The 18,165-nt window shown below is 35.9% G+C and overlaps 1 protein-coding gene across 2 annotated transcripts in view; it reads left to right on the plus strand.

Moving 5' to 3' along the window:
• Positions 1-18,165, plus strand: part of LOC150106457 (solute carrier family 68 member 1-like) — an 89,543-nt gene that overhangs the window by 49,082 nt on the left and 22,296 nt on the right. For both annotated transcript variants that reach the window (XM_090393138.1, XM_090393139.1), the window contains exons 4-5: positions 752-1,020; positions 17,355-17,548. In XM_090393138.1, the coding sequence (XP_090249264.1) occupies positions 752-1,020; positions 17,355-17,548 (463 nt within the window). The remainder of the gene's footprint in view (positions 1-751; positions 1,021-17,354; positions 17,549-18,165) is intronic.

Here is an 18,165-nt window from a genome sequence, read left to right on the forward strand (position 1 = left end):
TAAAATTTGGTTTCAGTTTTGCTTGTTTTTTGGGACTCATTTTATATTGGTAAAATAAGTCAAAACAAAATTATATTTACAGTCTGTAAAACAAAATTTTCATAAAATGCACTAAAATTTTAGGTGTACTGTTTTGATTTCAAAGTAACATCAGGTTGAACCCTTTTGAATACCATAAATTTGTTACAAACATGATTGTTCCCATGAATTTGACTGAATTATCAATGATCAAAAATTGAGCTGAGAACAATTTTAAAGTGTACTATGTAAAAAAACTTAATGCTGTTAATGCTGTATATTTGTTCATGTATTGTTTTATAGCAATTTTCAATTTGCTCTAAGAAATTTTATTTAGAATATCTACTAAAATTTCTTTTAGGCAAAATTATGTCTGCTATTTGTAATAATAAAAAGTGTCACTATATAGAATGCTATGAAATGTACTGTTTTATCATTGCCACCATTACTTCCTTACTTTTTTTGTTGTTTGTTTGTTTATTATCATTAACATTCATTGTTTCTTTATTATCATTAAAACTTCTCAACTTTTTATGTGGTTAATCAGCCAGATCAATTCAATTCTTATATTTGAATGTGGACATATGTATATAACAAAGTGTAGTTAGTTTGGCCTTATGAGTATAGTGATGACATAAGATTTCTTCTTTTTTATTTGCTGATTGTTTTTTTTTTAAAAAAAAGATATAGAGAGCTGTTTTCATATAACCTGATTTGTTTTCATTAATTTTAGGTCTTTAATTGCCACTTCAACAGTAACTTTTTTCCTCTGTTTCTGGAAATACTTCTAGGAGGTACTTTAGCACCAAGTTCAGCATCTGCATTATTGGGAATATCCTTCTTAGCTCCTCATATTAATAACCTTTATTTTATGCAACTGTGCCATACTTGGGGTTCGTATCGAGTAGTCTATGGATTATTTGTTATAAAGTTATTGCTCAGTTTGATCATGTGGTTTGTGGGGCCCAGTCATATTTACCTGCTGTGCTTTTTCATTGCAAGGTAAGTACTACTACTTCTATTCCTGTCAGTATATCATCTTCCATAAACCATGTCTCACTGATCCCAAATAATCTTTGGACAGGCTGAGGCTATCAATGCCACCATTTCATCTCCTTTATTCCAGATACTCCTGTCATTAGTATAAAGAATTATCAGCACATTGTCAGTGTTTCTATACTGATTATTATTCCCTCCAGACTCCACTGGATTCTGGAGGGAATTACACATTACACCACATGCATTTCCCATTCTCCCAAGTAACTATCCCCACAAGAGGCACCATCTATCCTGAAAATTCTAGTTTCCCTTCACCAACACTTCCACTTGTTCGGTGAATAACATTCTCTCCAGCATACGGCTCCTTTCTGTCCTCAAATGCACTCCAGGCATCCATACAATCCAAGTCTTTCTTTTCACACATTCTGGCTATCATACCATTCACATTATTGACACTCTTCTCCTCAGCTCTGTATTAACATACCTTGCTAAACCACTCACTATCTTCCTTCTCTCTCTGTCTTCTGCCATACAACCTCAAGCATGAACCTCAGATCTCGCCACCTGATTCACACTGTCTTTCAAGTCCACACCATCCACACTGCATTTGTATGCACCATCACAATCATCCCATCCATTCGTTCACCTCACTTAATTGACATAGTCATACTGTTTGCCATTCCTCCAGGCAAATACTACTTTGTCATTCTATCTTGCATACCACAGATCATCAAATATCCATACATCACATCTCTTACCACTCTGTTCCTTTCTTGCTCACCTGCATTCCTTATACTCTCGCTTCTGATACCATCTCTCCTTGCGCTTCCACTAACCTACCTTCCTGTCATCTCTCTCTATCCCTGGCTCCTACACTCTTCACCTTCCTCTCATTCCTTTTCTTCTCTTGGTTCTCTTCTCTCCCCTTATATCATTTCCATAACTCTCTCATTTGCTTTGCATCTGTTCTTTCCATCTCTTAATTCATGCTTCTTAATTCATTCCTTGTACATTCTACCTCTTCCTTCAGTCATCTCTAATCAACATAACAGAATATTTCTAATTGCCAGGATGTGAACATGCCACAAGCACTGGATTCCACAAATTCCTGTAGCATGCTGTGTAAAATGTAGTCCTTAAATAGTAGAAGACTGGATAATAACATATTGGCAAACTGAATTGTAGTTGCTGCCATTATTCAAACACTACACAACAATTACTAAGAAAATGTACAAAAATAGCACATTAGAGTACAAATTCAACAAATGCAAACTATACACAGACTATATGTTCCATTTTTATTTGAGACCATAAATTTAAAGCAAAAACTAACAAATTATTAAACTGATGTCATTCGTATTTATCTGTATTTATGGCACAGTAAAAATGCATTCTTTTATTTTTAGCTTAATTGTCCTATGGAATTTTTTCTTCAAATAAATAAAATGCTTCACTGTTCTTATTTAAGTTTAACAGAATTTTAAATCAATCCCAATTAATGTAAAGCAGTGACAACTTATTTCAGGTCTACTTAGAGGTTCATAGTAAATTTTCCTCTTTTCTAGAATAAAATCCTGTCCATTTTTTTTTTATATACTATGAATAAATTTAGTGCGGTGTTATGTAGTTAACATTTGCTCAATCCTAAACGATTGAGTAAATTCATGACAACATTGGTGAGTCTGTAGATCTCTCAATTAGATGAAGCCTTTAGTTGGATAGTCTATCTAGGATGTGAAGAACTTTTATCAGAACATTTCAAATGAAGGTGGCAAGGTTTTTCCTCCCAGAAACTCAGGTCCTTCATCCTGCAAAACTGGCTAGAAGAACATGTGCAATTGATAGCAAAAGCAGACAATGCAAATAGGATTGACTGCCCTATCATAAGCTGCATTAAGTTTCTAAGAAGCTAAGTTACGTGAACTTGGGCATGATGAAGCTACATGGCTCAGTGGCCATGGTAGGCCATTGAGCCCAATGCAAAAGAGAAGGTGAAAGAAGTGCTTTAAGGATGTAGAAACATCTTCCTTGCATAATAGTGCTGACAGTGGTTTCATAAGCACAAGGCAGAATAAGCAGCAATACAAATTTATTCAACACACACCACACACACACACACACAAAACTAACTTCATAAATATTGGTTGGCTGGTCTGGCTTACTTGGCTGTTTGTTTTAATATTCCAGTTGGGAGAGACCCAGTAGCAGCAACAAAACATGGATTCCTTGGACTCTCATGCCAGATTATATCAATCTCAGAAATACCCTCCAAAATGCCATAGCATAATATACACTCTGATAATTCTGGTAAAATTATACCCATTGTACCAGAAGTGCAAATATACTGAGAGGAGACCTCTACATAGCCTTAAAAGGAATGTGGAGAACCGACCAGGACTTCCGACTTAATGTCCAATCATCAATTTCTCGTGGTGCACCCTGTTGGGTATCTACCTGGATACTGAATGAACGAGGATGGGCTGGCAATTTGGGATTTAGTCGACCAAATTGTATTCTTATTGGTTAAACCAAAATACAAAATGATGGTACAACATGACAAAATTTCAAGCCGGCTGGGGCGTAGCCCAGTTAAACAAGGCCCCGGTTGTTTTTGCCAGGGAACCAGGGCAAACAGCAAAAAGTCAGCTACTGGAACAAATCTGAACACACACCCCAACTCAACATCACCAGAGTTAAATATCGGTACTATCAACATAAGAAGTCTGAATGGCAAAGAAATGGAGCTAGCTGAGGAATTAGATAAGTACCAGATCGACATAATAGGGGTGACTGAAACAAAAAAGACAAAAACTAGTGAGATCTTTCTGAGCAATAAATACAAAATGTTATATTCAGGCAATGACAATCAAGGAAAAGAAGGAGTAGCCATAGTATTCAACACAAAATACGAGGCTAATCTTCTTGAATGGCAGGCAGTCTCAAGTAGAGTAATGTGGGCAAATATGAGAATGGGAAACTGGACAATGAGACTTATTTGTGCCTATAGTCCTACAGAAGGTTCTACTAATGTAGAAGTGGACAAATTTTTTGAGGCTTTAGAAAAAAGCAACTGACACAATGAAAAAGGAAAAGTTGGTCCTTGTTGGGAATCTAAATAGCAGAATAGGAAATGATTGTCAGACATACAAAAATATTTTGAAAATTTAGAGAAAAGAGCAAAGCTAATAATAATGGCAAATATCTGTTGGATTTCTGCTCAGGACATGGACTGGTTATTACTAACACCATGTTCCAACATAAAAATGTGCACAAATTCACATGGAGAGAAGAGGCAAGAAATAAGAAAAGTAGTCTTATTGACTGTGTTATTGTTGATAGTGATGTTTTTTCTCTGGTGCAGGACACTAGTGTGTACAGAGGATTTGAAATTGGAAGTGATCACTATTTAGTCTTGAGCAGGATAAAATTGAATTTCTTGAAAAGAATAACATATAAGAAAGTTTTAAAGCGAATAAAAGTTGAGCAGCTGTCAGATGTGAACTGTAGACTAAAATACATAAAGATTATTGAAGAAAAAATGAAAGAGTTTGAGAACAGGAACCAAACCTTGGAGATTCAGTGGCAAGCCTTGAAGAAAACCCTGATTGCTTCAGCTAGAGAGGGGTGTGATGAAGTTGTCTGCAAGGATAAAATAATCAGAACTCCCTGGTGGACCCAGGAAGTTAAAGAGGCAGTGAAGAAAAAGAAGAAAGCATATCAAAAGTTCCTGTCAAATAAGTCAGCTTGTGCTCTTGGAGAATACAGAGACAAATGCAAGAATGCTAAACACTGTGTAAAACTAGCTAAACAAAAGTCATGGGAGGACTTTGGCAAGAATATAGAAAATAAATATCAAGAAGGTGGCAATATATTCTGGAAGTTGTTGAAGAAGCTTAGGAATGGGGAAAAGCGTGTGCTGTAAAAGGAGTTAGAGATGATAAAGGTGACATGAAAACGGGAGAAAAGATATCCTTGAAGTATGGGGTAATTACTTTGAAAAACTACTAAATGAAACAAGAATTGATGACAGCACAGTGGTAAAAAACAATGATCATGCATGCAATCGGGAATATATATCCATACTTGAAGTAGAAAAAGCCATCAAAGGCTTGAAATGTGGAAAGGCAGCAGGAGTAGATGATATTCGACCAGAAATGCTGAAGTATGGTGGTATAAAAGTCTTACAGTTGCTGCACTGCATAGTTCAGAATGCCTGGACAGAGGAACGAAGTCCCGATGATTGGAGTAGGGTTCTCATAGTACTCATATATAAAAAAGGGAAATAAAACTGAATGCCAGAATTACAGAGGTATTTCCCTACTGAGTGTTCCTGGTAAGATATATGCAAGTATACTTGAGAAATGGTTGAGAAGAATTCTGGAAGAAAAGCTTGGTGAAGAACAAGCTGGATTCAGGTCAAATGGAGGATCTTTCACTTTACGACAAATAGTGGAAAAATCATGGAAATATAATAAAGATATGTATTTAAGTTTTGTCAATTTGGAAAAGGCATATGACAAGGTGCCAAGAGAGAAGCTATTCAATACGCTACAGTTATGTGGTATCAATGGAGCATTATATCAAGCAATACTTAGTCTTTATTTGAGTTGTAAGTCAGCAGTTAGAATTGAAGGAAGTACAGGAAGATGGTTTAATGTTAAATCTGGTGTGAGACAAGGATGTACATTATCCCCTCTGTTATTCATTATGTGTATGGATCACATTATGAAGGAAAGTGGTATTAAACATGATATCAAAATTGTAGATGTTAATGTCAGCTCTTTGCTGTATGCGGACGATGTTATACTGCTAAATAAATCCACTACAAGTCTGCAAGATTCACTGACTAAATTGAATAACTGTTGTAATAGATATGGTACGAAGGTCAGCAATGAAAATAGGCAGAATCATTGAAAATGTCAACTGTGTTGTGAATGGAGAACCTGTGGAACAAGTAAAATATTTCAGCTACTTAGGTACGATTTTTAGTGAAGATGGTAAATTAAATATAGAATAGGCTACAGAATCAACAAAGCTGGTATGGTAGGAAGTCAATTGAATAAATTTATATGGAATAAGAGAGAAATTAGTCAGAACACTAAATTAGCTGTATACAAGACAGTGTTCAAACTAGTTTTAACTTATGGATCTGAGAGCTGGGTCAGAAGTAAAACACTTGACCAAAGACTAGAGACCGCAGTTATGAGAGTCCTGAGAAAGATTATAGGCGTGAACAGATGGCATCAATGGCAATATCATATTAAAAACGAGGATATTAGGAAAGAACTTGATATTGTCAGCATCCAGGAATGCGTTAGCAGAGCTAATCTCAGGTAGTATGGTCACTTAAACAGAATGGGCAAGGAAAGATTAGCAAAACAAGTGTTCTCTGCCAGGTTGGCAGGAAAACGGCCCAAGATATAGATGGATTGATACGGTACAAAGTGCCTTAGACGATAGAAATATAAGATCTGATAATGATAATATTGGAGTCTTGACAAGTAACAGACTGATTTGGAGGAAAATTGTAGATAGGAAGTTAGTAATGATGTAAATTTTTCATGTAGTACTATCATATCCTGTACACCCCTTGAGGGTACATGGCAGGAATTTGATGATGATGATAGCAATCTGGCCCATTTGATAGGGAGAGGATCTGAAAAGCAGTTTTATTTTCAGATTGCAAAAAAGAATTGGGCTGGGCTATGATATTAAGAGAACAATAGTCTCTGTAGATATGTTAATCTCTGGAATGAAATTCTTTATGCAAACTTGTATTTGTTTACACTAGGAAAACTGGAAGAAAATGAGAACTTAATTTCTTGTTGATTATGATATAATACATATCCATCAATCTATTCATTGGACATCAACAGATGGCTTGTAATATGCCACACCAGTCCTCACCATGCAATTCTGTTATATACTTTTCTGGAGACTTCAAATCTCTGAAGATCAGTTACCCCCACACACACACCATCCATCCATCCATCTCATTGGTGGTCTATTCCTTCCTCTTTTTCTAGGAACTTTACCTTCTATTACTTATTTGAGAACTCCTCCTTCCATGCTTTCATTGTGTCCAAATTATTTCAACTTTCTTCTGTTTATATCCTTAAGGAGCCTTAAATTTTTACTAATCCTTTCTAGCATCCAACCATCTTTAACACCACATATTAAAAGGAGCTATCTTTTTCCTTTCAGACTCTTAGGTTCCAAGTTTCACATCCATAAGTCACTATTGGAAAAATAGCAGCATCCAAATTCCTCAGCTTTCTTCCTGGGAGATAGCTCCAGATTTTAGACAAGTCTCTGACTGTTGTTTTTACCCATTTTTAATCTTCTTTTTACTCCTTCTGAACAGCAATTCATCAGTTTAATAATGAATCCCAAGTACTGAAACTTGGTCACTTCCTCGTTTCTTTCTCCATTAAGAAATTCCATTAAGGTGCACTTGTTTCTCAGGAGCTTCCCTGTCTGTATTTCCTTTGAGAACCATGATCTTTTGTCTTGCTAGGATTGAACTGAAGTCCATTCTTACTGATCTTTTTAACTTTGTCAAGTATTTGTCCTAGTTCTTCATTATCATTACAAAGGAGTACTGTATCATCAGCATACCTCAGATTAATAATCAATCTACCACCTATCCTAATTCCTGTTTTGAGCTCATCTAGTGCTACATACATGATATCCTCAGCATAGATACCAAACAGGTGAGGAGAAAGTAGCATCGTGCCCAACTCCCTTTCCAACCTAAAGCCAATCAGTTAATCCAACACCTGTTCTTAACATGGCTTCTTGCTCACTCTGCAAGTTAACTATCAGTCTGATAGTGTGTTGAGGAAAACCTGTTATTTTCATTACTTCCAACATAGTCAAAAGCTTTAGAGTAGTCTATGAAACACATTACCATAGGGAGTCATCATCATCATCAAATTCCTGCCATGTACCCTCAAGGGGTGTACAGGATATGATAGTACTACATGAAAAATTTACATCATTACTAATTTCTTATCTACAATTTTCCTCCAAATCAGTCTGTTACTTGTCAAGACTCCAACATTATCAGATCTTATATTTCTATCATCTAAGGCACTTTGTATCGTATCAATCCACCTATATCTTGGTCTTCCTCTGGGTCGTTTTGCTGCCAACCTGACAGAGAACACTTGTTTTGCTAATCTTTCTTTGCCCATTCTGTTTAAGAGACCATACCATCTGAGATTAGCTCTGCTAACAAATTCCTGAATGCTGACAGTGGCAAGTTCTTTCCTAATATCCTCGTTTTTAATATGATATTGCCATTGATGCCATCTGTTCACACCTATAATCTTTCTCATGATTCTAATATCTGCGGTCTCTAGTCTTTGGTCAAGTGTTTTACTTCTGACCCAGCTCTCAAATCCATAAGTTAAAATTGGTTTGAACACTGTCTTGTATACAGCTAATTTAGTGTTCCAACTAATTTCTCTTTTATTCCATATGAATTTATTCATTTGACTTCCCACCATACCAGCTTTGCTGATTCTGTTGTCTATTTCTATATTTAATTTACCATCTTCAGTAAAAATCGTGCCTAAATAGCTGAAATGTTTTACCTGTTCCACAGGTTCTCCATTCACAACACAGTTGACATTTTCAATGATTCTGCCTATTTTCATTGTCTTTGTCTTTTTATTGCTGACCTTCATACCATATCTGTTACAACAGCTATTCAATTTAGTCAGAGAATCTTGCAGACTTGTAGCACATTTATTTAGAAGTATAACATCATATGCATAAAGCAAAGAGCTGATATTAACATCTCCAATTTTGATATCATGTTTAATACCACTTTCCTTCATAATGTGATCCATATAGATAATGAATAACAGAGGGGATAATGTACATCCTTGCCTCATACCAGATTTAACATTAAACTATCTTCCTGTACTTCCTTCAATTCTAACTGCTGACTCACAACTCAAATAAAGACTAAGTATTGCTTGATATAATGCCCCATTGACACCATATAACTGCAGCGTATTGAATAGCTTCTCTCTTGGCACCTTGTCATATGCCTTTTCCACATCGACAAAACTTAAATACAGATCTCTGTTATATTCCCATACTTTCTCGACTATTTGTCGTAAAATGAAGGTTTGATCCTGACAGCCTCTATTTGGCTTGAATCCAGCTTGTTCTTCACCAAGCTTTTCTTCCACAATTCTTCTCAACCATTTCTCAAGTATACTTGCATAGATCTTGCCAGGAACACTTAGTAGTGAAATACCTCTGTAATTCTCACATTCAGTTTTATTTCCCTTTTTATATATGGGTACTATGAGAGCTCTACTCCAATCATTGGGAATTCATCCCTCTGTCCAGGCTTTCTGAACTATGCAGTGCAGCCACTGTAAGATTCTTATACCACCATGCTTCAGCATTTCTGGTCGAATATCATCAACTCCTGCTGCCTTTCGACATTTCAAGCCTTTGATGGCTTTTTCTACTTCAAGTATGGATATGTATTCCTGACTGCATGCCTGGTCAGTGTTTTTTACCACTGTGCTGTCATCACTGCTTGTTTCATTTAGCAGTTTTTCAAAGTAATTACTCCATACTTCAAGAATATCTTTTCTCCCGTTTTCATGTCACCTTTATCATCTCTAACTCCTTTTACAGCACACTCTTTTCCCCATTCCTAAGCTTCTTCAACAACCTCCAGAATATTTTGCCACCTTCTTGATATTTATTTTCTATATTCTTGCCAAAGTCCTCCCATGACTTTTGTTTAGCTAGTTTTACACAGTGTTTAGCATTCTTGCATTTGTCTCTGTATTCTCCAAGAGCACAAGCTGACTTATTTGACAGGAACTTTTGATATGCTTTCTTCTTTTTCTTCACTGCCTCTTTAGCTTCCTGTGTTCATCAGGGAGTTTTGATTTTTTTATCCTTGCAGACAATATCCTCACCACATGCCTCTCTGGCAGAATCAATTAATGTTTTCTTCAGAGTTTGCCACTTAATCTCCAAGGTTTGATTCCTGTTCTCAAACTTTTTCATTTTTTCTTCAATAATCTTTGTGTATTTTAGTCTACAGTTCAGACCTGAGAGCTGCTCAACTTTTATTCGCTTTAAAACTTTCTTACATGTTATTCTTTTCAAGAAATTCAATTTTATCCTGCTCAAAACTAAATAGTGATCACTTCCAATTTCAAATCCTCTGTACACTCTAGTGTCCTGCACCAGGGAGAAAATACCACTATCAACAATAACATAGTCAACGAGACTTTTCTTATTCCTTGCCTCTTTTCTCTATGTGAATTTGTGCACATTTTTATGTTGGAACATGGTGTTAGTAATAACCAGTCCATGTCCTGAGCAGAAATCTAACAGATATTTGCCATTATTATTAGCTTTGCTCTTTTCTCCAAATTTTCCCAAAATATTTTTGTATGTCTCACAACCATTTCCTACTCTGCTATTTAGATCCCCAACAAGGACCAACTTTTCCTTTTTCATTGTGTCAGTTGCTTTTTCTAAAGCCTCAGAAAATTCCTCCACTTCTACCTTAGTAGAACCTTCTGTAGGACTATAGGCACAAATTAGTCTCATTGTCCAGTTCCCCATTTCATATTTGCTCACATTACTCTACTTGAGACTCACTGCTATTCAAGAAGATTAGCCTCGTATTTTGTGTTGAATACTGTGGCTACTCCTTCTTTTCCTTGATTGTCATTGCCTGAATGTAACATTTTGTATTTATTGCTGAGAAAGATCTCACCAGTTTTTGTCTTTTTTGTTTCAGTCACCCCTATTTTGTCGATCTGGTACTTATCTAATTCCTCAGCTAGCTCCATTTCTTTGCCATTCAGGCTTCTTATGTTGATAGTACCGATCTTTAACTCTGGTGATGTTGAGTTGGGGTTTGTTTTCAGATTTGTTCCAATAGCTGACTTTTTGCTGTTCACCCTGGTTTCCTGGTGAAAACCACAGGGACCTTGTTTAACCAGGCGACGCCCCAGCCGGCATGAAATTTTGTCATGTTGTACCATCATTTTTTATTTTGGTTTAACCAATAAGAATACAATTTGATCGGCTAAATCCCAAATTGCCAGCCCATCCTCGTTCGTTCAGTATCCAAGTAGATACTCAACAGGGTGCACCACGAGAAGGTGAGGATTGGATGTTAGGTCAGAAGCCCTGGTCGGTTCTTCGGATTCCTTTAAAGGCTATGTGGAGGTCTCCTCTCAGTTATACAGCTTTGACCCTTAAGCACCCTCCCCCCCATAAGGAGTCTAAATTCTTTATACTTTTCTTGCAATCTTTCATATTTCCTTTATGTAGTGGTATGAAATCCAATTTCTTTCAGTCTCTAGGCCATGATCCCGTCTCCCATATCCTTGTAATCAATCTACAAAATATTCTTATTCTGCCATCCCCTGTGGCCCTAATTAACTTGCTGGAATTCCATCTGAACCCAGGGCCTTATTGCTATTAACCTGTTTAACTGCTCTTTCACCCTCATGCATGAGTGGAGGAAGTTCCAAATTAAGATTTTCCTGGTGAGAGTGCTTCTCCAAATGTTCTTTATCCTCTCTGTTGTGTGCAGTTCCTCATAGTACTCTTTCCATCTCTTTTTGATTTCCAGTTCTGTTAGTACTGCTCCATTCTTGTTTTTTGATGGCATTCAATTTGGGCTTAAATTTGTGCTTTAGGTCACAAACTAAATGAAACATCCTTTTATAATTTTTCCTCCTCATCTGGAACTCTATCTCTTCACATTTATTGGTATAAAAATGCTGCTTCTGACTTCTCTATGTAATCTCTTATATTCTTCAATCCCTGTGTCTCTTTGTTTTTCCAACTGCCTTTTTTCGATTACATTCCATGTTGAATCTGATATCCATGGGTCTCTTTTGAATTCTTATTGGGCTGAGATACTTCTTTGCTGTATCCTGTATTATAACCTTGACTCCTTACCAAAGCATTTCTGGTGAGTTCTCCTCATTAGTCTCCAAAAAATCATCCAGCTGAGTTGATGTTTGTTCTGTGAACACTGGATATTATTCTGATATCCAGTCCAATAGGATGTGCCTAACTTGAAAAGATTCAGAGTCTTAGTCTTACTTTGGTCTTACTAGCTGCTGGGCTATACCACAGTCTTTTCCAGGAACAGTATGCATACTCTTTTCCACTTTTGCATTTTTCCTTGGTAGGCAATCTAAAACAGTCTGTAGGTTTTCGTAGAATTCCTCATTCTCTGTTCTTCATTCTCTACCATGATTGACGCATTGGTATGATGATCCTTAAGACTAATACAAAGTATTCTGTCATTAATAGAATTATAACCAAGAAAAGTTCTTTCCTGAACTGTCTTCAGTATCGCAGCTACCGTGTGATGCTTTGAGTTGTCTCCTGAATAAACAATTAGCTTCATAAGATAACAGAAAAATTGGGTTTAATAGGTCGGAGAATTTGATACAAACTATTAGCCTACTAGTTTCGCCACATTAACTGGTGGCTTCTTTGGGGCCAGATAAATCTACTCATAAAGCTTAAAAACAAAAATGATCTTAAGTAACGAATTAATACATAACTGAAAGATAAAAAAAATATCAAATTCATAGGAACTGTTACACAAAAGGTTCCTATAGCAGCAATCCTACACGGAATACTTTCCACAGTTGTATGATACCAATCAATGGGAATTTTGACCATTCTTCTTCTTGTAGGCATGTAATGAGGTCCCTTGACCTCATTACATGCCTACATGCAGATGTCCCTTGACCTCACCCGACACTCCAGTTTATCCCACAGATAATCAGTTGGATTGAGATCAGGGCTCTGTGGAAACCAGTCAAGTGTAGTGACGTTCATGTAGTTACAGCAGCAGCCTTATGACATGGTGCATTGTCTTACTGAAAGAGACAATGGTCAATTCCATAGAAACACCACAAAGTAGGAAGCATTGCATCGTCCAAAATGTTCAGATACCTCTCGTAGTTCAGTATTGTGCCACCACAAACAGAGGTCCAAGGCCAGACCAGGAAAAACAGGACCATATCATCACACCACCACCTCCGAATTTCATAGTTGGAGTTACACACTCTGGTAAGATACATTCACTGGGCATCCACTACATCCATACCCCGTCCCTCTGCTCGAAAGGGTGTAGTGTAATTATTCACCTCACTTCACACACTTTGCACCATTGAAGATGAAGCTACATGTTGATTCTGATAATGTGTGACTTGCATGTTGCAGTCCTACCATGTTGTGAGACTTGGTTCCAAATGTTTTTGTGCAGATTTGTGTTCCAGTCAGTGCCTGGAACTCTGCATTCAATGTGTCGGCCAACAAATGGCAGTTTTTACATATTATCCTTCGTAGTACCCTTCAGTCACATTTGGTGAGTATGGTAGGTGAAACTTGTAGTTGACTCTCTGCACTTCCATCTCAGTATGATATTATTGTTATTATTATTCGTGACACCTCCAAGGAGTCCGAAGACTCATCACAGGAGGACACCTACTATACAACTGTCTCCACTACTACACCTAACCATTACTAATAATAATCTCCATCAACGCCATCTACCGCCCACCACAACTAGTATTTATATATCACTTATATTTATATATATATAAGTATATCACTGATTGTTGACCTGAGATGGCACAGTTTGTCAACAGTTTACAGAACAAATAGGCCTGTAACATGGCATCCTATCACAATGGCTCTTTCAAACTCCATCAGTTCCCTTCTCAAAGCATTTCACCTGGGCACAGTTTCACTGACTTGGCAGCATCATATTCCTTCAATGTATTCCAGCTACAAACATATGACTCATTACATGGCATAATGCATCTTGTCAATGGGGTGGGGTGTCCCGTTGACTTCTTTCCAAACAGTGTGCTATTTGTCAGTAATGTATACAGACTACAGAGAGTTTATAAGATCAAGGCGTCATAATGGCAGAAAGTACTGATGAACAAATTACACAACATTAAGCTTGAAATTAAACATTATCAATCTAGTTAGTGTAGAAACAAAAGAGAAGTTGTTCTTGTTGGGCTCTGTATTCATAGTCATGTTACATGTTTTTATTTGTTGAGGACTGATGACTCACCTGTGTGTGAACAATATAACATGCATCTCACCATCTGCCATGTTCTAGTGGGGTGCCAGTGTTGGATCATAGCTTCTGCTCAATCAAGTTTTATCATCTTATAGTTCTCTCTCGTTAGTATTTAATTAGTTGTAGGCTGATATATCATCCGAACATGAAGAAAATTTATATTATACTGCGCCACTCGTTACAATAAAGAGGTTCTCTTTATTGTATAGGGTTCCTGTTAAAATTCGAATTATTTTAATGAGTGGCACAATGAAACAATCAGGAAAATACAAGATTCAATTCAAACAAAATTATTTAATGCAGTGTCACATAAATTACATTATAACACAGTATTCCAACAGGGACATTACAATTAAATGAATATAAAGCTCTCATTAAGATTCTAGTATACTACTCAGCTGAGATTAAACTTTATAATTAAAGATTATATTTAACAGATTTTATCCTTCTTGTTACAAAGGACTGCTATCATAACTTTACTCTGATCAAGGTTACATTTCAAAACATTTTAAATATCAAATCAGTTCAAGATATTCACAAAGAATACAACTCATGAACCATCAGACATTCATTTGTAATTCTCTAAGCTCAATTAATCAATTTTAGTTCTTGTAAGTTCGAGATTCCTAAATTACATCAAATAGGCTTCACAGTATTCTCGTTCAGTCACTGAACACTTAATTCAATAATATAGCATTTAGCACTTGAAGAGGAGAAAAGTCTTAGCACATCACACATTAAATCTTGACTTGCTGAATACAGCAACTAGGAATAATTTATAATGAATAATCACATTGAGTGGGATAAGAGCCTTATGCCCTATATAGAAAATAACTACCATTCAAGAACCTTCAAGGAAGTAGCTACAGTCGCCTGTAAAACTGAAAACCTAAACAAGAATCAAGGTCTAACCTTACCAGAAATTTGGAAAGCTTTAATCAGATCATTAACATCAAAGAAATGAACTTTCATGACAATTACATCATGAGCCATAACAAATAAATCACGTTCCCGAGACATGCGCATTGCCTCGTTCAATACTAATTTTTTGTATGAATTAGAACCATCAGTTATAACCTAGTCTGTTACCTTCATATAGCTTACTAGTTTATATTCCCTGAAGATGCCGATAGAAAAAAAATTGGCGAAACATGTAGGAAGATAAAATAAAGCTACTTGATGAACATTTTATAAAAAAAGTGTAATAGTCTTAGGAATAATTTACTTTCGGCAGAATTAATTTTCGTTACTTCTCACTAAGTATAGTAAAGGTAATCTTACCAGGATATAGCTTCGTCACATCATAAGGAGATCGAACAATAATTTTAAAGTCCTTGCTGACTTTTACTTTGTAGTAACACAAACTTAAAAGAATTTTCCACTTCGCAACTGATTTATAGACTCGGGAGAATATAACCTTATGCACTTGGTTTAAATTATCTACCTATTTCTTCTTTTTCTTATATGTATTATCCTATTTCCTGCACTATTCCACTGCTAGGCATTAGGAAGGTTTGGTATAAATCCAACTCAGAAAAAGGTAAGTTAAAATACCAAGTGAATCCCAGTCCTTTCAATTCTGTTTTCAGCACGTCAAAATTCCACTGCAGTCTCCAGCTACCGTTCTTTATATTCCCCTATTTGATTCTCCCTTTTACTTTCGTTTTCGTATCCACTCCTTCCTTTTTCCTGCCAGTAACTGGTTCTCACCGGTTAGGCTCACATCAAACTTATTTTTCCCTTGGTATATAGTAGTTCATGCTCCAACATGCGCTAGGAGAAATTTGCATGTTTTCTCACAACAACCAATCAAATGATATCACACTTCTGGATATATTAAAATTACATGCATTGCAGTTTCTTATATTATTAATAAAGAAATAAAGCAATTAAAATATATGACACTTTAATATAGAGGCTTTTCATGTCTATCATATATTTAAAAATTACATAAATAAAATTAATTAACAAAACTAAAAAGGAATTCATGAATAACATTTTATAAGCAAGAGACTAACAAAACTAATAAACTAAAAACTAAACTAACAAAGACTAATAAATTTAAATAAATCCTGCTTATGATATGGTCATCATCATCATCAAATTCCTGCCATGTACCCTCAAGGGGTGTACAGGATATGATAGTACTACATGAAAAAAATTACATCATTATTAATTTCCTATCTACAATTTTCCTCCAAATCAGTCTGTTACTTGTCAAGACCCCAACCTTATCAGATCTTATATTTCTATCATCTAAGGCACTTTGTACCATATCAATCCACCTATATCTTGGTCTTCCTCTGGGTCGTTTTGCTGCCAACCTGGCAGAGAACACTTGTTTTGCTAATCTTTCCTCGCCCATTCTGGTGTTTATGAGATTCCGTGCTCATGCAAATTATCTTACTTTGGACAGACAGGTAGGTCTGTTCAGAAACGCATCTCGGAACATCAAGACCACATTCGTCTTCTTAAACCGCAGAAATCTGGCCTCTCTCAACACAGAATTGAAAATCCAAACCATAGGATCCATTGGGAAAAGGCTAAACTGTTACATAGATCTTTATTTAAACATGAACGTTTATACAAAGAAAGTTCTGAAGCCTTACTACACAGACCAAACCTAAACCGCAACGACGTTCTTACTATTCCTAAAGTATGGGAAATTATCATACAAAACTGTTATTTTTGTACTACTTTAGCACGTTTTCATGAGATTCTATTGTAATCATGCGCCCTAACTGTATGTTATTCCTAATTTTTGTTTAAATACTGTACTGATGATGTCCTAAGATACTTAGGATGAAATATTTACAATTAAATAATTTTCACTGTGGTTTATACGTGTGTGTCTTCTAATTATGAACGCACCACAGGTTTCGTTATTTAAAAAAATATAACCTTTAGCCCACCCACACATTCTAAGGTATGTTTACAACATTTTGTGGATGTAATTCGCATAAAAACAGCCTATAAAAACATTTTCTTCAAGATTAGAACTTCTCCATGTATCTTTGACAGACATTAGGATGTATCTGTTTTTAATATATAGCTGCATTGGCCACTAGATATCGGTATCAACCATTCTAATTGTGAGGTGCGACAATACTAATTTTAACAGTGTGTACGTTTCTGAAAAGAGAAACTTATTATTTATTTTTTTTATTATTTAAAGAAATGCTGTTTTTCTTTCTTTTTTTTAATTTTTGAACAGCAATCGCATTTTTACTGAGGGAACTTGTAAACTACTTAACTTAGTGATCAGTGACCTGGTTGATGAAGATATGGTAATAAATGAACGTCCCCAAGCAATTTCAGCTTTGATATTTGGTACTTCATCACTGTTGTCAAAGCCAGGGCAGACTCTTGCACCTTTACTAGGTACTTGGCTACTAGCATTGTATACAGGTAAGTTACTGAGAAATGTAGCAATAGAAGACATTAGCTAGTTCATTGTTCAATGAAGTTCTCATAATATTGATATTTTAACATTATTCTGTGAAATATTTTGGGTGGAAATCTGTGAGCTAAACTTCTCACATCTTGAAGTTAAAATATGGCACAATTAAATATACTTTTCCTCAGTGCAATAGTTACTTGAAATCCTTCTAGAATGCTTTCTTTCACTGTGTTCTTGGCTGATGCATGTCACTAAAATCAGCCCCAGTTCATAAACTTGTTGTTACTTAAACATGTGTACCCATCTTGTGATTTAAATGAATAAAAAGAAAAGTAACCAATTGTAAAGCTGTGTAAGACGTGCTTTTTTGAAGTAAAAGTACCCAGAGATTGTTTATTATATAGAAAAATCATTCCTAAATAACAGTTATCAGCTAAAAAAGTACTGTAATTTTTATAACTGTAGTTCAAACTTTACTTGATAACAATGGCAGCATATCAGAGAAAGCCTTCCATCTAGCTGTTATACATTCCTGCTGCGACATACTTTGCCAAATCATGCCTAAAGAGGAGACAGTGTTACTGGTGTATGGGAAACTCTGTTAAGGCTACAAGTGGCCTTCTCA

The sequence above is a fragment of the Typopeltis vanoorti genome, chromosome 5 (assembly GCF_054136105.1).
Source record: "Typopeltis vanoorti isolate ZY-2024b chromosome 5, IOZ_Tvanoo_1.0, whole genome shotgun sequence".
NCBI lineage: Eukaryota > Metazoa > Arthropoda > Arachnida > Uropygi > Thelyphonidae > Typopeltis > Typopeltis vanoorti.